Below are 24,628 nucleotides of genomic sequence, written 5' to 3'. Positions count from 1 at the left end.
CTCTTTATTTTAAAATATGTTTTGTTTTGTTTTAAAAACAATGGGATCCCATATCCTAACCTAAATTTTATGTAAGTTTAACTCTTATTTTTACAAGTTTCTTAATAAAGTTATGGTATTTTCACTTGTAAGTTTTATTAAGGATTAGTATGTATAGTTTTCGTTAATGGTCCAAAAGTCTAGAGTAGTTGGGTCATTACACTACTACAAAAAGGGATTTTTAGGACTAGCATTGCGAGTCCTAAAAACTTTTTTAGGACTCGCGGGGCGCGAGTCCTCTATTTGAGAGCCTTAAAAACTAAGGTTTTTAGGACTCGCAAAGGGAGTCCTAAAAAACTGTTGCGAGTCCTAAAAAATCTGGTTGAGTGCCTTTAATTATGTTTTTAGGACTCGCAATGCAAGTCCTAAAAAATCTAGTTGAGTGCCTTTAATTAAGTTTTTAGGACACGCAATGCGAGTCCTAAAAAATCTGGTTGAGTGCCTTTAAGTAATTTTTTAGGACTCGCATTGCATGCCCTTAAAAGTAATTTTTAAAAAAAAAATACAACTACAATTTTAATTTTGATTTAAAAATATATATCCATTTGAGTGTCGAATATGTATCAAAAGAAATTTGAAAAGAAAATAATAAAAAAATGGCAAAAAAATTTTACGAAATAAATTTAAAATTTTTAAACATGTATTGTAATTAGCTAGCTATAACATCATTCATTTTGCTCTAACTAATTGTAAAAATGACATTGCCCATTCTTCTCGAACTTCGTCAATTTCTTGAGTAGTATATGGTTTTTCAGAGGTGAACTGAAAAAAACAAAGAAACAAAAATTTAATTAGAATTATATTAGTGGTAATAAATTCAAAACACATACAAAAATTATGTATAGATCTAAGTATGTATTTAAAATTCTATAATCAACTTAATTATTAATTAGACCGTCAAATGTTAAATATTCGAATCACAAATTTATCATTGTGGCAGTCATCTTTTTCATATTTCCACACAAAACAAAGTACAAAAAAATCTATAGAAAATCATACAGCATATCCCCTAATTTACTAGCCTAGCCATCTGTCACAATCAATACCAACATGTCAAACAAATCAAACAACACACAGGTTTTCATCCATATATCACCGCAGCACACAAAATTCTCAGAACCTACTTCACTAAGACATGCAAGTTCTCAATCTTCCGTTATCACCGCAGCACACAAAATTCCCATAACCTACTTCACTACGGATAAATATCTAAGATATTTAAACTCCACTAAAGTAATACAGTTATCATTCAAATTTGTAAAATATTAAAAAAAAATTAAAACTAAATCAAATACAACATACCTCTTGCAATTAGCTACCAATCCAATGCTTTAAGACTAATCAAAATCCCCAAATGTGCGTCGTCGAGCACCGTTCACCTAGCAGCCGCCGTTCAAAGCAAACCAACCCTAAATGGTGTGATTGAATAAATCCCCAAATGTGTAGTGCTGATGGGTTTTCTCTTGTGTTTTAACCCTATAATTTCGAAAAAAAAAATGATAATTTTTTAAGCGTTTTACTTAACAATTTTAATGACTTATTTTGGGAATCCTTAATACTCATTAAGTCCTAAACAATGTCATAAATACCAATTCCATCAGATCCGAAAGTAAGGTTTTTTAGTGGAGTGTAGGTTGAATACAAAATAAATTACAAGAAAATGCATCTTAGTTTGAAACATTCACATATAAAAGTCTTATTATAATAGAACCATAAATAATCTGCTTACGAGGGTTTGAAATATTCTTCAGAAACATTACAATTTGGACTAAAAATATAAAAGATATTACAACAAAAAAAATACATTTTCAACATTTCTACTCGTAATATGAATTCTATAACTAATAAATAATTAAACTAATATTTCAGATTCAAAGATTAGCAAATAAAATCCTAAACCTAAATAAGAGAATAGAAGAGCTGACATTCAACTCAGCAACAATGATCCAAAAGACAAAAGATCCCTCATTTGAAACAAGAAAACCCAGCAAAATTATTATTTTGAAAAGCACAATAAGCTACCCAAAACGAATGCATCAAATAAATTTGAGCAATTACCTTTCAACAATGCAAATTGGATGAAGACCTTAAACAATTTAAAGAGAAATCATATATGAATAACATGAAGACAAGGAAAGACCGGAGCAAGATGTAAGAGATTAACAGAGCAACAAGTAGAAGAAGGGAACAAGAAAAATATTGTGAAAATCTCTAGAGAAGAGATAAAATTTTAGCTGTTAGATATAACTAACAGTTGAGTCATTTGCTTTTATTATATATTGTGTATAAAGATTGGTATCTCTATTGCAATCATCCCCAACACCACCAAAAGCAACACTAAAAGAAAGATGACAATAAATACTCATGTATTTATCACGAAATACTCATATATCATCTTTATACATTACTCCTAAAAGGACACTCATTTTTGCTTTTCTGGTCACTCAATTCTTATATAGAACCAAGTATTGAGAATTAGTCTCAAAGCCAACCAATTTGGAAAATCCTCTTCAACATTCCGAATAAATAAACCTGTGGAGTACTACCAATAATCTATATACAATAATAAAAAATTAAACAATAAGAGATGGATCATGCATCTAATCATTCAAACAATATATACTTTAAATCAAATATAGACACCTCGTGCTCCCAAACCAGAACTTTTCGATTCAAAAAAATCAATCTGACACATAAAATCAATGAAGTTCATAGCAGAGAAATTAGGCCTCTTGAGGTAATAAGTAGTGCTACAATACCTCAATTTTGAAGATGATGATCAGTTTCTAGCCATTAGATCTCACATAAGAACAAACTAAGGAAAATGATTAATCCCACAATTCAAATCTCAGTTTTGAACCCAGTTTTAAACCCAAATATATACTGAGATCTCAAAACAAAAAATATATACCCAAATATCATATTACATATCTCCATTTTGAACCCAGATATTTAAAAAAAAAAAAAAGGCCGAGGAAAAAACTTACCTGTTCGACCTCTTCAATGAAGACACAGTCGACCCTCGCCTGCGCCGTTCAAGCCCTCGCCATTAGAGCTCTGTCGATATCCCTTCATTGTCGACCTTAGCCCCTGCTTGTCCCTTTTTCATCGAGCCTTAGTCCACAGCTGAGAGAGGATGAGAGATTGAGAGCCAAACCAGAAAGGGAGAGAGAGTGTGACTCGCAATATATATACCTGAACCCACTGTTGGAACCCACCGCCTCATCGTGAGTCGCAAGACACTGTTGCAGCGAGCCTCTCCGCATCTGCTTGAGCGAGCCACGGATCTCGTCGACGGCGTCCATGTGCGGCCAGGTGCAAGTCTGAAACTGAGGGAGACTCATGGAAAGGCTGAGGGAGAAGAGAGGGTCGGCAGGGCAGGGGAGAAGAGAGGGTCGGCAGGGCAGGGGAGAAGAGAGGGTCGGCAGAGGCAAGGGAGAAGAGAGGGTCGACAGGGCAGGGGAGAAGATAGGGTCGGCTGGGGGCTGAAGCTTTTAGGGATTTTTTTTTTAAATACAATATTTGGGTATAACCCCAAATAAACAAAATTCAATTCTTTTTTCTTTTTTTAGAAAATAAAATAAAAATCAGCTTTTTTAATTTAGTTATTAAAATAAAGCATTAATTTATTAATTTATTTATTATTTTTTACTTAAAATTTTTTAGGACATCCAAAGTGAGTCCTTAAAAGTCACCACTAATATTACACTTAAAATTTCTATTAAGGTTTTTTAGGATCCACATATGCTTTTAGGACACTCATTGTGAGTCCTAAAAACAGTTTTTAAGGAAAATTAGAGGGAACACTACTACAAAATCACCTTTTCAGGACACATTTTTAGGACACTCACATAAATGCGAGTCCTAAAAAAGTCTCCTGGACCTTTTAGGACTTGCATTGCGAGTCCTTAAAGAATTTGTTTTAGGACTCGTGGAGCGAATCCTAAAAACTATGTGTGTCCTAAATATTTGAGATTTTTTTTTTTAAAACAAATACCTCCTGGACTTTTTAGGACTCGCATTGCGAGTCCTAAAAACTTATGTGTATCCTAAAAGTTTAAATTTAAAAAAAAATTCAAATTTGGTTTTTGAATTTGACAGTGGCAACAAAAGATTATATATAATATGTGTTGACCGCGTTTTTGGCCAACGACGTGAGAACGTCAAAAACGATAAAGCCTTCAAGAGAAATTAAACGACACAGACAATTTGAACAGGAAGTAAATAAAATACGCAATTTTTATAGTGGTTCGGCCCTTATATGTTGGTAATAGCCTAATCCACTTAGAGATTTGATTATATATTTACACTCAAGATTAGATGAACCTGTGTCAACTGAGTTTCTTCAGTGTAAATTCTCATAATACAAAAGAGTTCTCTCAAGGAAAAGCACTCTCTCTCTAGAAAATTCAGATCAAAACTCCAAATTTCCAAAAGTAAGTCTAAAAAGAAGACCCCTTTTCTAATCCCATAAGCCATATATTTATAGGCTTAAGATCATACATCTACTATCCCCTAGAATCAGGATATTTTATTATATTTATTACATTTAAATTACAAAAATATTCAAAATGTAACAGAACACCAAATCTGTGGGAAGAATGAGAGATTCCCGCGTATGCCAAGACCGATTCTTGTTGAAGCCATTTCTGGGAACCTTGACGTAGTCTGTTCTATCTGGTTGATGAATATCACCTTCTGGTCGGCCATTCCTCTACTGGGCAGTTATGCTGTTGACTGGGCAGTCATGCACTCGGCTGGTAGAACATACACTTGGCTGGTAGAACATGCACTTGACTGGTAAGACATGCAGTTCTCTGGTCTAACATGGCACATCTCTGGTCTAGCATGACACATCTCTGGTCTAACATGGCACATGACATTTCTCTGGTCTAACATGGCACATCTCTGGTCTAACATGGCACATCTATGGTCTATCATGACACTTCTCAAGCCAGTCAAAATTCTTCAATGGCCTACTCGGCTACTCCTAAGCTAGCTCACTTTATCACAACTTTGAGGAGCCAATATATTTATTGAATTATTAATGTGTCTTTTACGGACCATGTACTGCCACTTGTCATCTCTATTTCCACGTCATCGATCTCCAATTTTTGGGGATAACAATATGTTTAATGTAATATTAAATATTATACGTGGATTTTAAATTTAAGTTTATTCCTAGTTTTTTTTTTAAAAAAAAAAGCAATTTCTTGCTAAGTCACAGCATATTATTTATATTTTTAATATTATATTTTTGTAATACGTGATTTTAAGTTTAATTAAATTTTATTTAAGTTATAAAACGTATGATTTTATTATTTTAAATAATAATTATTAAAATATCTAAAAGATATTATATTTTAATTTTTTTAATTATTTATTATTTTAAAATAATTATCATTGTAAAATATCTGAAAAATATCATATTTTAATTTGTTTAATTATTTATTATTTTTAAATAATTATCATTATAAAATATCTAAAAAATATCCTATTTTAATTTTTTTAATTATTTATTTTATTTTATTTAAGTTGAAATGTTTACAAACTACCGTTAAATATAAGAATATTATGTTGAATATAATAATATTCCGTTAAAGTTAACATTAAAAAAATAAAAAACCATTAAAACCAAAAATCTCCGTTATCTACACACTTATTATATAGAATAGATACATGCTACTTAATAGGTACATGCATTCTTGACTTTTGTGGGCTATGGGAAAAGATTCTATTTGTGAAATTTTAAAATATAATTGTTGACTGTGTTTTTAGCCAACGACGTGAGAACGTCAATAACGACAAACCTTCAAGAGAATTTAAACGACACAGACAGTTTTTTCAAGAAAAGTAAATAACACACAAGATTTTATAGTGGTTCAGCCCCGTTCAGTCGGTAATAGCCTAATCGACTTAGAAATTTTATTACTTTATCTACACTCAAGATCAGATGAACCAGTGTCAACTGAGTTTCTTCAGTGTAAATTTTCAGGAATACAAAAAGGGTTTCTCTCAAGAAAAACGCACTTTCTCTCTCTAGAAACTCAGACCAATTTTCAAATTGCCAAAAGTCCTCTTTCTGATCCCATTAACCCTCTATTTATAGGCTTGGGACCAGAAACTGATATCCCCTTAGGATCGGGATATTTTATTACTCATATTATATTTATTACATTTAAATTACAAAAAACATTCAAAATGTAACAAAACCCCCAATTTGTGGGAAGAATGAGAGATTCCCGCGCGTGCCAAGACCGGCTCTTGTTGAAGCCGTTTCTGGGAATCTTGACTTAGTCCTCCTCTATCTGGTCGACCCATATCTCCTACTGACCACCCATGCAAGTGCTGGTCGGACACATGCATGCTGGACATATGCAAGTGCTGGTAGGACATACACTTGCTGGTAGGACATGCTTTTGTTGGTTGGACAAGTGCATGGTGGTAGGACATGCACTCCTCTCCTCTAACATGGCACCCTCCTCTCCTCGGACTAAGATCCGACCACCACACCATTGGGCTCTCCTCGGACCAAGGTCCAACCACTCCACCTTGGGCTCTCCTCGGAACAAGGTCCGACCGGACCTCTTGGGGCTACTCCTTGGACCAAGGTCCGACCACACCTCCTTGGAGTGCTCCTCGGACCAAAGTTCGACCAGGCACACCCTAGCCCAAGTACTCTCCTTGGGTGCACTTGGCCTGGTCATGACATCTCTCAAGCAATCCAAACTCTTCACTGATGTATTGGGCTACTGCTAAGCCAGATCACCCCATCACTCCTTGCTACTTGTCATTTTTATTGCCACGTCATCGATCTCCAATTTTTGGGGATAACAATAATTATAATCAACATATTATAAAACTTTGATGAAAAATAAGTTGAATAATATATTTGTAGGAATTATATTATTTTTTATTTTCTTTTTGATACCAAAACATTGCTTAGTATTAGTTATTTAAATAAATTAATGCTATATGTTTATAAAGTTATTTTTATTAATTAACAAATATGCGATGTCCAGTGTTTAAAATAAAATAAAAAAGATCAATATTTTAAAAAAAAATTTAAATATTATTTAAATCAAATAAATTTAATAAATTTTTAACAAAAAATGAACAAAAAACTTTTGACAAAAGTGAATTTTGCTATGACATTAATCTTGCAGTAAAGCAAAAGTCTTGGTCTTCTACCAAATACCAAGACCCACTTTAGCCGTGAGCCTTACAATTAGGTTAAAGTCATAGAAAAATTCACCAAATTTTTGTCCCAATTGAAATATATGTATATATGTCTTGTATTAATATGAAAAATAATTGAAAAAAAAACCTTATATATTTATGTAGCAATCTGAACTAAGGTCACCTGGACTGTGTTGAAATTTCAAGCGTGTTCATCACTCTCTTTATTAATTATTCATAATCTTATTGACTTGAATCATCTAGGCAATATCCAAGTTTTGTGACATTGTCCCTACACTTCCTCAAAATATGGCTTTCTCTGCCTTTTTTTCTTTTCTTAATACATTGTAGTTTTCAAGAGTAATGCGAACCGCAGTTTATTCGACTGCAGAGAAATGTTCACAAAAAAACTGCAAATAATTATATTTATAATATTATTTTTTATATATATATTTATATATTTTTTCTTTTAATATATATTTTGATTTCAGATTAAATAATTTTCTTAATACCAATATAATTATATTTATAGTACTACATTCAATACCAAACTATGTTTAAATTTTTAATATAAAATTTTATCATACACCTAATTTTTCTAAATTATTATCTAAATAAACGTAATATATAAATTAAAATTAAGAAAAACATTCACATATTATTACTATTTAAAAGATGTCATTTATATATATATAAGTAATATAAATATATATATATATTTACCTCCTACAAACGGAATGGAGAATGCAAGAGCACAAACCCGAAATGAGAGAGAACATTTCCTTTTGCAGTGCCTCATTTCTTTTGCAGTGCCTCATTTAAGCAAAATACTTTCGAAGCCTTAGCTGTTTTTCTTTTACGAGTGCGTTGCGTTCCAAGAAAGATTGATTGAAATGAGAGTGACAAAATCATATAGTTTATTTTGGGTATAAGTTTAAGTTTCATTGCTTGATTATTGAAGTATGCTCTAAAATTGTAGAGCAACGGTGGAATATGAGCAAAAAGCTAGGGAGTTTGTTAAGACAGCCATGACAAATCTCGGATTTCCAGCCAAGATTCTTTGTCCAAGCAACAAATATCACAATCTAAGACATCAACTTTCAGACGAAGTTGTCGAACACTTAGTTTTGTGGGGCATGGACCAATCTTACAAAACATGGTTTCATCATGGGGAAGATCCAGTTCAAAGCAGCACGACAAACACAAGTTTTGAATAAGATTTATTTCGAGCAGTGGGAGTATTTTCAAGTAACGCCAATGATTTTGGTGACGATAACAATGATGCTGATTTTCATAGTCTATTAGCAGATGCTGAATCTCCATTGTATGAAGGATGTTCAAAGTATACAAAAATTTCTTCTATCATTGGGCTGTATAATCTAAAAACAAAGCATGGAATCTCAGATGTTGGCTTTATTGAGATGTTGGAGATGATCAAAGAAATGTTGCCGAAAGATAATCTCCCACTGACATCAATGTATGTAGTTAAAAAGTTTCTAAAGATGTTTGATCTGAGCTATAAGCATATCCATGCTTGTGTCAATGATTGTTCTTTGTATACAAAAGAGAATGCTGATGCCCAAGTATGTCCCACTTGTCAATATCCAAGATGGAAGCAAAATGAACAGATAAAAGAGATTCTACAAGGGCAGCCTGCAAAATTGTTGAGATATTTTCGTATTATACCAAGGTTTCAAAGGATGTTTAGAAAAGAAGAGACGACTTTAAGCTTAAAATGGCATTCAACCCATAAAAGAACAAACGAGAAAATGTGGCACCCAGTAGATTCAGAGGCTTGGGATGCAGTTTATGAGAGATGGCCAGATTTTCAACTTGAACCTAACAACCTTCGATTAGGATTTGCTGCTGATGGGATCAATCCTTACAAAAATATGAGTTCTACGTATAGTTGTTGGCCTATAATGCTCGTTGTATATAATCTGCCACCTGCATTGTGCATGAAGGATGAATTTACCTTTCTATCTATGTTGATTCTTGGACCTAAACAACCCGAGAATGACATAAATTTTTACTTAGAGCCCTTAATAGAGGAGTTACTAGAATTATGGAATGGTGTTTATACATATGATATCCCTACAAAGAAGTTTTTTAATTTAAGGGCCATGTTGCTATGGACCATAAATGATTTTCCAGCTTATGGAAACCTAGCTGGATGTGCAACTAAAGGGAAGTATGGTTGTCCTGTTTGTGGCGAACACTCAAATGTTGTTTGGTTGAAGCATATTAAAAAAATGTCCTTTTGCAATCATATTCGATTTCTACCACAAGAACACCGTTATAGAAAGAAGAAATATACAGCAGCTAGGGCAAGGGAACGAGCACCACAATGTCCAATTATATTGACAGGTGTTGAAGTTGCTGAGAAGTTAAGCAAAGTGACTAACGACTTTGGAAAGGGAAAAAAGAGGAGTCGCGGTATAGACACAGAACAAATCTGGAAGAAGCAGTCTATTGTTTTTAGGCTGCCTTATTGGGAAATATTAGTTGTTCGTCATAACCTTGATGTTATGCATGTTAAAAAGAATGTTTGTGAAAGCATACTTAACACATTGCTCGATTGCAAAGGAAAATCTAAAGATCACTGCAACTCGAGATTAGATTTGGCAGAGATGGGAATTATGCCTCATCTCCATCTGTATGAAGAAAATATTGTTACTCGTCTTCCTGCTGCAGCTTACACTCTATCAAAATCTGATAAGAAGTTGCTTTGTGAGAGGTTATTTGACTTGAAATTTCCTTATGGATATAGCTCTAACATTAGAAACTGTGTAGATGTGAAGAAACAGAAGCTGACAGGACTTAAGTCTCATGGTTGTCATGTGATTATGCAACAACTATTGGCTTTTGCTATAAGGGGTTTAATGGAAGAAGGTTGTAGAGAGACAATTCTTCGGCTCTCTAAGTTTTTCCATGGATTGTGTCAGCGTGTGGTTGATAAGGAGGAAATTATGAAATTGGAAGTAGAAGCCTTTGAAATTATTTATAAACTAGAAGAATATTTCCCTCCTTCTTTCTTTGATCCAATGATTCACTTGGTTGTTCATTTAGCACGAGAAGTTAGACTTTGTGGTCCAGTGTAATTTCGATCAATGTACCATTTTGAGAGATATATGAAAGTATTGAAAGGATTTGTAGCAAATTATGCACGGCCAGAAGGATGTATTGCAAATCGCTATCTTGCTGTTGAATGTGTACGCTTTTGTGAAACCTTTTTAAAGCAAAATGATAATCAAGATAGTACATTACTAGAAGAAAATCCACTATCAGCAGTAGAGTTCTTTGAGCTTGACCGATTGAACTTGGCAGTAGCGCATCGGTATGTGTTGTTTAACTCAGATATTGTAGAACCATTTCTCAATGTCCATATGGATGAGCTGAAAGAAAGGCACTCAAATCTGAATAACAATTAAACTTTGTTGTGGAATCGACATTCTGAAGGGTTCCCGTTATGGTTTTATAAAAAGGTTGTATTCTATTGCCAAGATAAAAGTTTATGTTTTGTTTTAGTGTACAAATTTCTTACAAGTATATTTTTATTTTCAGATTTCTAACTTGAACAAAGTAGATGACATGTTAGCTCAATTGGGTGAAGGTCCAAGTCGCGGTGTCACTTCCTATAAAGGGTACATGATTAATGGAATTCGATTTCATAAAAAAAAAAGAGCTGAAAAAACAACTCAAAACAGCGGTGTATACTTGGAAGCACATGACAGTGGGCAATTGAATGATAAAGAAGAGTATTTTGGTGTTATCAAGGATATAATTATGCTTGATTATCATACTTTTAAGGTGCCATTGTTTTGGTGCGATTGGACGAATATTCGAATGGGTGTTCTATACGCTTGTAAATTTTAATATAGGACAAGCTCAATCCATTAGGGATCCAGTTGTATTAGCTTCACAAGTGAAAAAAGCTTTTTATGCAAGGGAGAATGAGTCAAGTAATTGGTATATAGCTTTAAAGGATTCAAATAGAGGGTGTTTTGGACTTGAATCCAATGAAGAAAATTGAGTTTTCTGTTGTTTCTTATGTACTTTGAATGAAACAAATCTGCTTACACTTTTTGTATGTAATTTTGGTGTATTATTACTCTTTTGTTGAATGAAACAAATCTGGTTTTATTACTCTCTATGGTGTAACGACCCGACTTTTCTTAACTAGACCCACCGAACACGACTATGACTATTCGGGGTCGGGTCAACTGCTCAGTACAAGGCCTTGTGAGGGTGGATCCCCAAGCAGCCGTACAGTGGGGTTATCTGCCAAGTCAGTAAAGTCATCGTGTTTTAGCAGAGTGTACCCCTTTGGTACGGGAGGTGAGTATTCTCTGGGTCGTGGAGGCCACACTGGGATTAAGACCCCACAGATAACACGATGGTTCAGTTATATGATTTTAGTATGTTACGCAACACTTTGACTTATGTGAATATGCTAGAGGTGTTGCTCAGTTTGCAGTTTCTAGATATGCATTTCTATTATGAAAAGTTTATTTTGAATAGTATAATCATGAGTTGTAGCTAGCTTCCTTACTGAGCGTTATAGCTCATTAGTTACTATGTGTGTGTAAGTAAGGGCAAAGCTTAAGGAGCAGTGCAATGAGCTGGAGGGGATTCTGTCTGAAGTATGCATACTATGAAACAACCGACCCGCAGGGTTGTCAGGGTTCTCTTAAGTTTCCCGCTGAGTCCAGTAAAAGTTTTATCAATCCTTAAACAAGTATGGGTTACCTTGGCCGGAGGGGTCGGCTGCTGCCCCGGACTAGGTCCTCTCCGCGTTGACCTCATGGACAACCTCAAGAGCCCGCTTCCGGCGCACGAGGGGCACCTCGTCTTCCTCGTCCTCGTCATCATCTGCGGCCTCCTCCTCGGGGATGGGCGCCATCTCACAAGCTGCTGGGGCGGTCCGCGGCCTCATCAAGGCCAGAGTCTAGCCTGGAGAAATTAACTTGCACGCCAGCATCATCTCTTCAGACAGGAGCTGGCGGTAGTTTTTTTAACTTGGAGGGAGCCCCGAAATTAGTTTAATCTTGGTAATCAGAACTTTAGGAAAATTTTGTGTCATATTAGATGATGATGATGAAGATGTAGAAATCGAAGATAAGATAACTTTAATTTTAAAAAATAATAAGAAAGGTAATAGGTGTAACACATCTTGTCACATTTGCTGCTTCTTGGAATGATGACTGGCCCTGCAAACCAGCATGAGTCTTTCCAGCGTGCTTTGTCCTCACTCACACACTTCCTGTGAAAACTTCCCAGGAGGTCACCCATCATAAGATTGCTCCAGGTCAAACATGCTTAACTTTGGAGTTCTCAAGTGATGGGCTACCGAAAAGAAGATGTATCTTGTTGGCATAGGTAGTACCCATCAATTCATTTAAGCCATCTTCAACTTTGTAGTCTCATACCTACACAGTCTTAGAATAATCATACTTGACCTTCCCCAGACAATGTGAGATTGCACAATTTTACTCGATCTTTCTCCCTACAGATCACGGGATACTGACTGTCACAATAAGATTCTCATAAAGAGGGAAAATAGTTAGATAAGGTAATATGACCCTACTAAACACTAGACTCACTACTAAAATTATATCAGCCTTTTGATAAAGTTATAAAGAAAGAACGACAATTATTGACTACTGATTCTAATCTGTATTAGCGTGAAAAACTTCCTTCAAACTCTATAATTTTTGTTGATACATAGGTGAAAAGAAGTAGACATGATTTCGTTTTTTAAATTTTCCAATGTTTTTTTTTCTTTTTGAATTAAAGGAGTATGCATAATTAACACAGGCCTATCATCTCTATGTTGACAATATATTTGGTTTTGGAAATATGTCGATTATAAGTTAAATAAATAAACTAATAAATCATAATACATCTTTTTTAACTGCCACAGTGGTCCATTGTAAAGTTCACGAGGAAGTTTCCCTATATCCTGGCATAGTCATTTATGCTTTAATTGAACTTTACAGTGTTAGATATGAGCTTATTGCGGTACAAAGATCAGATTTGTATTCCAATTGACACTGGGATTAGATGGGAGATTATGGATGAATCTCACACTACCTCTTATTCTCTACATTCTGGCACCACAAAGATGTACCAAGACTTGAAAGCTTTATATTGGTGATCTGGGATGAAGAGGGACGTGACTTATTATGTAGCAAAGTGCCTGAATTGTCAGCAGGTCAAGACAGAGACTAGCGGGGCTATTACAGCCTTTGGGTATCCCAGAGTGGAAATGGTAGGACATCACGGTGGATTTCGTGGTGGGGTTACCCAGTATAGTGTGCTAACAAGATTCAATCTGGGTCATTGTGGACTAGTATTCGAAGTCAGCTCACTTTCTATCAGTGAGGACAAATTATACAATTGACCAATATGCAGATCTCTATGTGAGAGAGATAGTTCGCCTTCATGAGACTCTGAGGTCTGTCGTGTCAGATAGGGACCATATCTTTACTTCCAAGTTTTGGGAAGGTTTAGAGAAGGCAATAGGCACACAGCTGAAGTTCAGCACAACTTTTCATCTTCAGATTGATGGTCAGTCTGAGAGGACTATACAGATATTGGAGGACATGCTGAGAGGATGTGTTTTGGACTTTGAAGGGTCCTGGAGTAAGTACTTGCCTTTGATATAGTTTTCCTACATTAATAGCTATCAGACGATTATTGGAGTGACACCTTATAAGATGCTATATGGTAGGAAGTGTAGATCACTCATTCACTGGGACAAGATGGGTGAAAGGAAATATTTGGGTCATGAGGTAGTTCAAAGGACCAATGAGGCTACTGAAAATATTAGAGCTCGGATGCTCGCGTCTCAAAGTAGACATAAGAGTTATTTAGACCTGAAGCGGAGGAACGTAGAGTTCTAAGTGAGCAATTATGTCTTCCTTAAAGTTTCACCATGGAAAGGGGTGAAGACCAGAGATCACAACAACAAGCACAAACACTTCAAGATCCAAAGTAACAGTCACAAACACAATTAGAAAACCACAAGAAATCAAAACAGTAACCAGAACAAAATCAACTCCAAGATTTATGTGGTTCGAATTAGAGTAAAAAATAGAGAACTCTAATCTACATCTACGGGCAGCCACTTTTATTAGAACTTGTTTCTTTCTTGAGTACACTAATTAATTATGTTTGAGGAAGAGGTATTTTTTTTGTAGCTAAAGGTTTATGTTGTTGTAACTTAGTTATTATACATTAATTATTATAGAAAAGAATTTTAGAGCACTCACGATACCTTTTCTACTCTATTTTTTAAAATATCTTACAAAAATTTTACTTTTTTATTTTACCTCAACATTTTATATTACATCATATAATCAGAGTTTCTATTTTTTTTTATACATCATTTAAATATTTTATTTTTTCAATAATTTTTATTCATAAAAGTAAAAAAAAACATATAATATAAGAAAGAGATGAGAGAGGAGTAGAAGATTAATAAAAAAATACATATATAAAATACATTTGTAGCTAGATGTAGCTATTAAATAATAGATATATAAAATACATATGCATTTTAATTCATCTAATGCATGATTGTTTTTTTATTTTTCTATAAGTTTCTATGCTATTTTAGCTCATTATTTATTTGACTTATTCTACTATGAGTGTTATTGACTCTAAAAGGCACATTAGATTACGTTTAAGTTTTAATACACTACATATTAATACTAATCATCTTAGAAAAATTATGATATATATTCTACAGCTAGCGCAATATAATAGACCAAACCCAGCTCATATCTAGCTAATGGGTCCTATTGTATATGGTCAACATTATCATATAAATAAGTAAACATAATTTTATATTTTCTTGAATAGTGAATAGATTTCTCCTGCTATTTCTATGGACTACTTTTCTTTGTAATTTCTCTATCAGTAATAATTGTACTACTTCGCAAGTTCTTCGAAGTTTCGTAGAAATGATTAGCAGGAAAAGAAAGAAAAAAAAACCATTTTCAAACACCACATTAATGGTAGAAATATTTTCAATCTAACAATTTGAAAAAGAAAAATTGAGAAAAAATAATAAGTATTCATATAAAACCTACGCGTTTGGAAATGAATATTCATAGTCAATAGTCATCACCTGCCTTACGCTCTGGCACAGACGGCATTTGGGGACAGAATTTCTACTGCTTATTAATTAGTTGTTTCGAAGTAAACTTTCAATACTTTCGATTTATGTTTTATTCTATTTTTTTGGATTCTGTGTTTTGATAAATTACTTTTTAAATTTTATATTTTATAAAATAATTAAAATAGAACCATAAACTCAATTTTGATAAAGAAAAAATTAAATATAATAACACAGTTTTTAAGCAGAATTATTTTATTTTTATTCTAAATTATTAATTTAGTAAATTATTTGTGATTTTAGTTGAAAAAACATTGACCAAAATCGAGTTTAGGGTTCTATTTTAACCATTTTACAAAATATAAAATCCAAAAAATAATTTATCAAAATACAAAATCGAAACATATAATAAAAAAAATACAAACCCATCAGAAAAAAATATATTTCACTACTTTCAAAAAAAAAATTGTTAAAATAAAATTGAGGGTTACTTTGTTGAAAAATTAAAGAATATATATTTAAAATAAGGTGTAAAATACAATGCATGTGGTCATTACTCATGGCAACACGTTTTCTGACAAACAAAAGTAGATTTGACTACTTACTTTTCTTTTGTTGATGGCAAGTTGCGGGAAGGTTCGTGGAAAAGAAAAGAAAAGAAAAGTAGAATAATTTTTCAGTCAATAACGTGCACTAATTACTCTCTACTTTTCAAATCAAGAAACATCCAATTTGTTGTGATGAAAAACGGAATTATATTATAGTGCAAAAATGAATGAAGATGTGTCTGATCCCCACCCAAATATTAATCATGCTGACCTCTCTTTGAAGCCAAGTATGGATGCAGATGGTGATCAACATCAGAAGAAGTACTTATACGATGTTTTTATCAGTTTCAGAGGAGAAGATACCCGCAAAACTATTACTAGTCATCTTGAGAGAGCACTCAAGGAAAGAGGGATTGAAACGTACATCGACGATAGACTTGAGAGAGGAGAAGAGATTTCCAAAGCTCTTTTGGATGCCATTGAGGACTCCAAATTCTCTATAGTTATTTTCTCCACAAATTATGCAACTTCGTCGTGGTGCTTGGATGAGCTCGAGCATATTATCCAATCTAAGAAAGAGAAGATGCAAATTGTTCTGCCTGTGTTTTATAATGTAGATCCGGCTAATGTGCGCAAACAGAAAGAAAGTTATGCAGATGCGTTTGTGAAACTTGAACAGCGTTTTCCTGATACCAAAACACGAAAATGGAGGAGTGCTCTAACTGAAGCAGCTAATCTTTCTGGATGGCACATTTCAGAAAACGACAACAGGTTCTCTCTAAATTCAATTCTATTATATGTATATATTTATATATATTGTATATAAAAAAAAAGTGCAGACAATAATCATTTTTTATTTTAACGATTTTTTATTTTTTTGAAGGTTAATTTTATCATAATATTTTTATATTTAATATAATATTTTTATATTTAATGATTTATTAAAAATACTAATTAAATTTAAATAAAATAAATAATTAAAATATGATATTTTTAAAATATTTATAATGATAATTATTTTAAAATAATAAATAAATAATTAAAAAAATTAAAATAAGATATATTTTTAAATATTTTACAATAATAATTATTTAAAAATAATAAAATTATACATTTTTTAACTTAAATAAAACTTAATTAAACTTAAATATACTTATTAGAATATCATATTAAACATATAATATAATTTATTGTTAATTAGTAACAAATTGCTTTAAAAAAAAACTAGCAAGAAACTTAAATTTAAAATCCACATATAATATTTAACATTATATTAAATGTATAATATACAATCTCTTGTTGTCACCCTCAAATTCAAAAGCTAGAACAAACATAAATTTGAACAAAAATAAATAAATTATTTAATTAAAATATGATATTTATTTAAAATTTATATGACATTAATATAAATTTAATAAAAATAATTAATAAATTTTATAAATAAAACTAAGCAAAACGTGCATATTACACGTTGTTTGTATCTAGTATATATATAGGGGGAGAATTGGACTCTTAGGGTTATCGACCTATAAACAGTTTTTGACACGATTTTTTGTATGACAGTGTATATTGTAGCTATTTAAAGTTTCGGCGCGATTTTTAGAAAATTCTTAATATTTTACAATATCGAAAACTAGGTTCAAACATGTTGCACGCGTGATTAATTTTTTTTATGCATGTGAAAAACAACATGTTTGAATTTAGTTTTCGGTACTGTAAACTATTTGGAATTTTTTGAAAATTTGCATGATGTTCTAAATAGCTACAATATATACGGTCATAAAAAAAAATCGCGCCAAAAACTGTTCACGAGTCGAGAAACATTGAGAACTCCACCGGTAGGGCTTAAAGTGAAGCCCTTATAAAAGAATTGTCCTATATGTATATTGATTTTCAACAAAACTCGTAAATATTTCATCTTTTCATTTAAATGTACTTGTTGAACTATTAAACTTGATTTTAGATTTTTTATGTATTTACTAGAGCTTCTAGTGTCTTTTATGTATTTATTAAAGTTTCTAGAATGTTCATATATTTATAAGAGTTTAAGTCTTTAGTATTTTAGAACTTTCATTTCTTAGTAAATGAGAATTGTCTAGATTAATCTACTAGCTAATAATTTAATTGTGTTTTTAGAAAAATCTATCCTATAAATAGAGATGTAGTCCCACCATTTTGTATTAAGCCAAAACTCAAGTTTAGTTCTATAAAAAAAACCTCTTCCACATAATATTATTTCCCATATTAACATTAGTTTTTAACAAAGTATTCATGTATTTACTAGAGTTTCTAGAATGTTCATGTATTTACTAGAGGTTGTTGAGTTTTTAGTATTCTAAAACTCTCATTTAGTAGATGAGAATTATCTAGAATAATCTACTAGCTAATAACTTAATTGCGTTTCTAAAAAAGTCCATAAAGTCTTGTAAATTAGGATGTAGTCGCCAAAAACACAAGTTGAGTTCTATAGAAAAGTTTCTTCCATCATAATATTATCTCCCATATTATCATTAGTTTTCAACAAAGTCTTCAAGTTCTCTCTCAAATTCATCTTAATTTTCGATAGTACCCCACCAATTATAATATTTTGTATTAGTATACCAATTTATATAAATTATTTAGGAATTTTAATTTATTGCATATATAATATACCTTTACTATTACTGCATTAATTTTTATTATAGCGTGTATTTTAACTATAATTAATATAATATAATCTAGGAATGATGCTGAGTTAGTTGACGAAATTGTCAAACATATTAGAGAGAAATTGGAAACTCTTCATTCACCAATTGATTATTTAAAGAAAGGCTTAGTTGGAATCGATAAGCGCATTAAAGATCTCGACAAATTGTTAGCAAATGCTTCCAAGGTAGGAATTTTTGGCACGGGCGGGCTGGGTAAGACCACCCTAGCTGAAGTTGTATTCGAACGATCTCGTCATCAATTTGATCATGGGTGCATTTTAAAAGATGTTCGAGAACAAATCGAAAAAAATGGATCAAATCATTTGGCACAAGATTTTGTCAAAAGACTATCAAAGGAAGAAAATGGAGATTTCGATGATGCAAAAAAGAAAATGCTAAGTCAGAAAAAGTTGCTGTTAGTTCTTGATGATGTGGATTGCTTGGAACATTATGAAGCTTTGCTTAAAGATGAACGTGATTGGTTAAACTCTGAAAGTAAAGTTATCATAACAAGCAGAGATAAACAACTACTTCGAAATATTGTTAGAGCCAACGAAAACATATACGACTTACAGAGACTAAATGAAGAAGAAGCTCTTCAACTCTTCTTGTTGCATGCTTTCAAAAGGGAAAATGTTGAAGAAAAGGAGAGAGAATTTTCAAGAAAGTTTGTAGACTATGCTAAAGGTCTTCCAATTGCTCTTAAAGTCTTGGGTTCTGATCTTTATTTAAAGAGTATGAATGAAGGGCAAAGCTTGTTGAGTAAGCTGAAACAAGTAGAACCCGATCAAGTACAAAAGGTACTAAGAGTAAGTTTTGATGGACTGGAAGAAAAAGAGAAGAGCATATTTCTTGTTATAGCATGTTTCTTTCGAGGTCAGGACAAAGATTTTGTGAAAGATAAATTGGGTGGTCGTGGTTCTTTTGATGCTGTTATTGGAGTTCTTGTTGACAAGTGTTTGATAACTATATCTAAAAGCACATTTGCTCATGGGCTAGTCCTTCAAGTGCATGATTTGTTACATGAAATGGGCCAGTCCATTGCTCGTGGGTTAGGTCGTAATCATTTGCAAAATCATAGTAGATTATTGATGTCTAAAGATATTTGCCACGTCTTGAAGAATGATAAGGTAAGCACTAATTAATATATATATATATATATATATATGCGTGAATTATTTCGTACGTATTCTCTTAAATAAGTTACCCTTAATTTCATTATTATCTCTATCAGTTCAGACTTCATCTAATAATATCATTTATTACCTCTATATATCTTAATTTTAACATCACTTAATTTTCTTGAATTAATTTATTTATTTTCTCTATCAGTTAGAACTTTAGTAAATAGTTTAGATTTGTAGTCAATTATTGGAATTTTTATTTATAAGATGAAGTACTGTTTTCATTGGTAGCAATTAATTATATTTTGCTATTGAATTATGGTAGCAAAATAATTTAGTTACAAAATATAAAAATATAAGACCAAATATTTCTACTACCAAAATTATTAGTAGCTATTTACTAAATTTAGCTACCCATTTTCTTTTGGTAGCTAAATCTATTGGCGCCAAAATATAAAATTCACAACTTTATATATTATTTGCTACTATTTTGTTTTGGTAGCAAAACATACATTGTTTAGCTACTAATCTTTTAGTAGCAAAAAGTAAAATTTATTTTTGTTAAATTATTGAAATTTTTTGCTACTAATTATTTATTTGTAGCAAAAATAATATTTGAACCACAATATTATGCTACTAAATTATTAATAGCTAAAAGTATACACATATAATACACTACTTAATAATAACTTAATAAATCATACTTCTGCTTAAAATATATGTAAAAATTTGTTTAATGACATAATAATTATAATTATACATCCATATAGTTATAATTATTTAAAATTATGTATAATAATATATACTTATAAAATTATTAACACGTATAATAAATATAATATTCAATATAGTTTACTATCAATATATAAATTTAAGTTATATAACTTATACTATTTTTCACTATCTTGAAAAACTACCCACTACTCTGTCTCCCACACTCTGTCTCACCACTAATAATCACTCTCTAGAAACTGCTCCTATTTATAGAATATATCATCAATATATAAATATATGTATATATATATGCATATATAAAGAATTAAATACTTATCATTCTTGACATTGAAGCAAAGGAATCTAGCAATGTCGCATCTCTCTCTCTCTCATATAATTCATCTACTAGCAACATATATCTCTCTCTCTTATAGTTATATATTTCTTCTCTCTGCAATGTCTTACTCGAAAATGTATGAATGTTCAGTTATTTCATTGATAATTCATCATAATTATATATTTTTCCCTTTGTACAGAATTGGCGCGAAAGATTGAAGATGTTTATAGTGTTAGCTGGTAGATTGAAGATTAAATAGCTGATGTTCTACACTTGAATTTGGAGGAAAGCCACTATGCATTACACGATTTTTTAATTTCTTTTATTAATTAATCCAGAAATCCTTGCATCTTGTATATGAATTTTGTACCTTGTAAAGTTGTAATATTTTTACTTAATCTATCCTTCTTTGTTTTCGTCATCAATGTAATGTATATAATATATATTTATCATAAGTTTATATTTATTTTGATATTTTTCATGATATTTTATTTACATTAAAATTATTGAATAATTATAATTAATTAATTGCAAAAAGAACAAAGAAAAAATACAATACAAATTACCAAATAAAATATTTGTCAATTTGCTAGTAGAAAATATTTTTTTAACTACCAATTTTAAAATATATTGCTACCAATTAATATACCATCAAAATCATATTACTAATTAATCATTATGTTAATTACTCGATTAAAACATTTGCTACCATTTTGTGGTAGCAAAAACAAAATTAGCGATGCAAAATCTAAGTATTTTGCTACTAAATATAATATGTATTGCTACAAAAAATTAGTAGCAAATAAAGAGCACTTGCTACTAATTTTTTTGGTAGCAAAATACTTTTAGCGACGGAGTATTAGCTACGAACTAGCTACCAAAAAATTTTAGTAGCAAAAACTATATTAGCTACCAAAAAGATATTATTTGCTACTAATATATTAGTAGCTAAAAGACTTATTTTTTGTAGTGATTGGTGCCCAACACCACAAGGAGATGATATTATGTTATTGGTGCAATCTAATATCGAGTGCCACACATTTGAATTTAATAAATATTATAGAGTATCATTAACCAATCATGAGATGCTACCTCATGTGGTGTTGGACACCTTAAGGTGTCAAATAACAACACTATATTCGTAATTTCATTCTTATCAATATAATAAACCGAAAAGTAAATAAAATGAATATATGTACCACTATTAAACTATTTGAAAAAAAAATCTAATTTTGATATAAGAAATTATGTGTTACATAAATTGAAAAAAATATATGTATGAGCATTTAATTTAATTGAAATTTTCAATTCTTAGGCTACTACCACAATTGAAGGAGTATATCAAGTTGATGGTGGCGATAGAGTATGAGACAATAGAAGTGAAGAATTTTTTGATGGTGATATTGGTGATAGAGTACAATTTACAGAGGTGATAAGCTTGGACCCTTCAACCTTTAAAAAAGTACCATGCCTAAGATTGCTTAAACTACTGAAGAAAAATTCGCAAATTGAATTTGAATTCCCTCGTGGTCTTGATGGCACTTTTCCCGATAAGCTTAGATTCTTGGAATGGTACTACTACCCTTTGGAATCTTTAGGGTCAAATTTCACACCGCATAATCTTGTTCATCTTAGTATGGTTCGAAGCCAACTTAAGAAACTGTGGAATGAAACTCAGGTATGTAAAATAATGTTATACTTTTATATAAATTTTATTGATGGAGCATGTTTTCTGGGGGTTTCACTTTAAGTTCTATTGGTAGGGTTCTTCAGTTCTCGACTCATGAACAGTTTTCAGCGTGATTTTTTTTTATGACCGTGTATATTGTAGTTGTTTAGAGCATCCTGCAAAATTTCAGAAAATTCTAAATAGTTTACAGTACCGAGAACTAGGTTTTTTCCACGCGCATAAAAAAAATTAGTCACACGTGCAACATGTTTGAACTTAGTTTTCGACATGTAAACTATTCAGAATTTTCTAAAAATCGCGCCAATGCTCTAAATAGCTACAATATACACGGTCATAAAAAAAATTCATGCCAAAAACTGTTCAAAGGTCGAGAACATTGATACCCCACTGGTAGGATTTAAGTGAAGTCCCTATAAGAGAATTGTCATATATATTTATATATTGATTATTTGATTCAATATCCGTTTTCTTTTTGTCACGTGCAATATATATGCATGCAGGATGTTAACAACTTGAAATATGTCAATCTCTCTCACTCAAAGAATCTGACTTGTTTTCCAAATCTCTCTAAAGCAAATCTTCAAATGCTGCGCCTCCATGGTTGTACAAGTTTAGTTGACCTTCCCCCGTTAAGGTTTCACAACATTCTTGATAATGCAGAGAAAGAATTTGAAGTCATGCACAAATATAATTGTTTAATGCTACAATTTATAAATCATAAGGTGTATGATGAGCATAAAAGCATTCACCAGAATGTGCAGAATGTTCGACATTTGAAAATAGAATCTGATGTGTTCATGAATATAATCCCATCCCTATTGGACTATGTGTGGACAGACGGGGCCTATAGTTGCTTGCTTGATCTCAAAGGGTGCTCCAACCTCAGAAGTCTTTCAGTGATGTTTGGTAATATAAAATTCATATGTTTGCGTTCAACTGCAATAAAAGAATTGCATTCCTCAATTGGCAATCTCAAAAATCTTCTTGTGCTTGATCTCTGTAATTGTAAATGTATCAAGAATTTTCCAACTAGTATTCGTAATTTGGAGTCATTGGAATACCTAGATATGTTTGGATGTAAATCCATTGAAAAGTTTCCCGAGCTTCCAAAAAATATAAAAGGACTAGATTTGAGTAGAACATCAATACAACAAGTGGATTCATCATCCTTTGAGTGTCTACCTTGTCTCCATATTTTATACATGAATAGTTGTATAGAGCTTGAAAGCCTCCCAACTAGCATATGTAAGTTGAAGTCTCTTGTGAGACTAGATCTTGGAAAGTGCTCACGATTGAAAAGTTTTCCAAAAATCTTGGAGCCTATGGAGAAGCTAGAGAAGCTTAATTTAAAAGAAACAAGGATTGAAGAGATGCCATCAACAATAGAGAATCTTGTTGTGCTTGATCATCTAAGCTTGTGCAATTGCAAAAATCTCAAGTGTATTCCAATCACCATTTGCAAGCTGAAGTCTCTTACAGAATTACATATTCGTCGTTGCTCACAATTGAAAAACTTTCTAGAAATATTGGAGCCTATGGAGAATCTAGAGGAGCTTCATTTAGATGAAACAGGGATTGAAGTGCTACCGCCATCAATTGAACGTCTAGTTACTCTTAAAAATTTAAGTATAAATAGATGTATCAAGTCTATTCCAACCAACATCTACAATATGAGATACATTTTTAAAATCTATATTGATGACCCAGAACTCAAAAATTTGTCATATTGTGATTTTTCCTCATTAATACTATTAGGTCCTAGTGAAACCATTGCTAGTGAATTACGTGGAAAAGTTCAAAATTCCAAGTGCAGAAGTTCTTGCCCTATCACAAGTATAAATGTTTTATTCAGATTACATTCTGATGGACTCAAATGTGCGCCGGCATTCCATTCGCTTGTTGTGAGTGCTTTCTATTTTACTCGGTGCATAATATTTTGGCGAGCCAATATATTGAGGATAATATTTACTACTACGAAGAAGAAGATAATTATTCCGAAGAAGAAGAAGAAGATCAGGTATGTCTCTTCCTTAATTTTATTGAATAGTTCGAATAAATTTGATATATAGCTTTTCAGAAAAATATTATAACATAATTGCCTCTTGTTTGTGATGTACTGTAGGATTTAATAAGTCGTCCTGAAGCAAGTTTTTGCTATTCAGGAAATGCAATTCCTCGATGGTTTACT

The 24,628-nt window shown here is 31.9% G+C and overlaps 2 protein-coding genes across 2 annotated transcripts; both read left to right on the top strand.

Annotated features, from left to right (window-relative positions):
* The first annotated feature begins 15,977 nt into the window (after window positions 1–15,977).
* Window positions 15,978–21,224, top strand: LOC133789236 (TMV resistance protein N-like). Its single transcript, XM_062227003.1, has 3 exons — window positions 15,978–16,659; window positions 18,610–19,705; window positions 20,950–21,224. The coding sequence occupies exons 1-3, from the start codon at window positions 16,112–16,114 to the stop codon at window positions 21,007–21,009; spliced, it is 1,704 nt and encodes a 567-aa protein (XP_062082987.1). The 5' UTR covers window positions 15,978–16,111; the 3' UTR covers window positions 21,010–21,224.
* Window positions 21,225–21,835: 611 nt separating this feature from the next.
* Window positions 21,836–24,279, top strand: LOC133792649 (disease resistance protein RUN1-like). The gene is made up of 4 exons (XM_062230555.1): window positions 21,836–21,867; window positions 22,128–22,428; window positions 22,941–24,047; window positions 24,196–24,279. The coding sequence occupies exons 1-4, from the start codon at window positions 21,836–21,838 to the stop codon at window positions 24,277–24,279; spliced, it is 1,524 nt and encodes a 507-aa protein (XP_062086539.1).
* The last annotated feature ends 349 nt before the right edge of the window (window positions 24,280–24,628 follow it).

Source organism: Humulus lupulus, chromosome 7, assembly GCF_963169125.1.
Source record: "Humulus lupulus chromosome 7, drHumLupu1.1, whole genome shotgun sequence".
Lineage (NCBI taxonomy): Eukaryota > Viridiplantae > Streptophyta > Magnoliopsida > Rosales > Cannabaceae > Humulus > Humulus lupulus.
This window is presented reverse-complemented; position numbering and strand designations above follow the sequence as displayed.

Bases quoted from the DNA above. Each gene is read 5' to 3' on its own strand.
- LOC133789236 (XM_062227003.1), top strand. From the start codon at position 16,112: ATGAATGAAGATGTGTCTGATCCCCACCCAAATATTAATCATGCTGAC. The intron at 16,660-18,609 runs GTTCTCTCTAAA...AATATAATCTAG, and splicing joins ATTTCAGAAAACGACAACAG to GAATGATGCTGAGTTAGTTG. The intron at 19,706-20,949 runs GTAAGCACTAAT...CCCTTTGTACAG, and splicing joins ACGTCTTGAAGAATGATAAG to AATTGGCGCGAAAGATTGAA.
- LOC133792649 (XM_062230555.1), top strand. From the start codon at position 21,836: ATGCTACCTCATGTGGTGTTGGACACCTTAAG. The intron at 21,868-22,127 runs GTGTCAAATAAC...ATGAGACAATAG, and splicing joins GTGGTGTTGGACACCTTAAG to AAGTGAAGAATTTTTTGATG. The intron at 24,048-24,195 runs GTTACTCTTAAA...TAATACTATTAG, and splicing joins CGCCATCAATTGAACGTCTA to GTCCTAGTGAAACCATTGCT.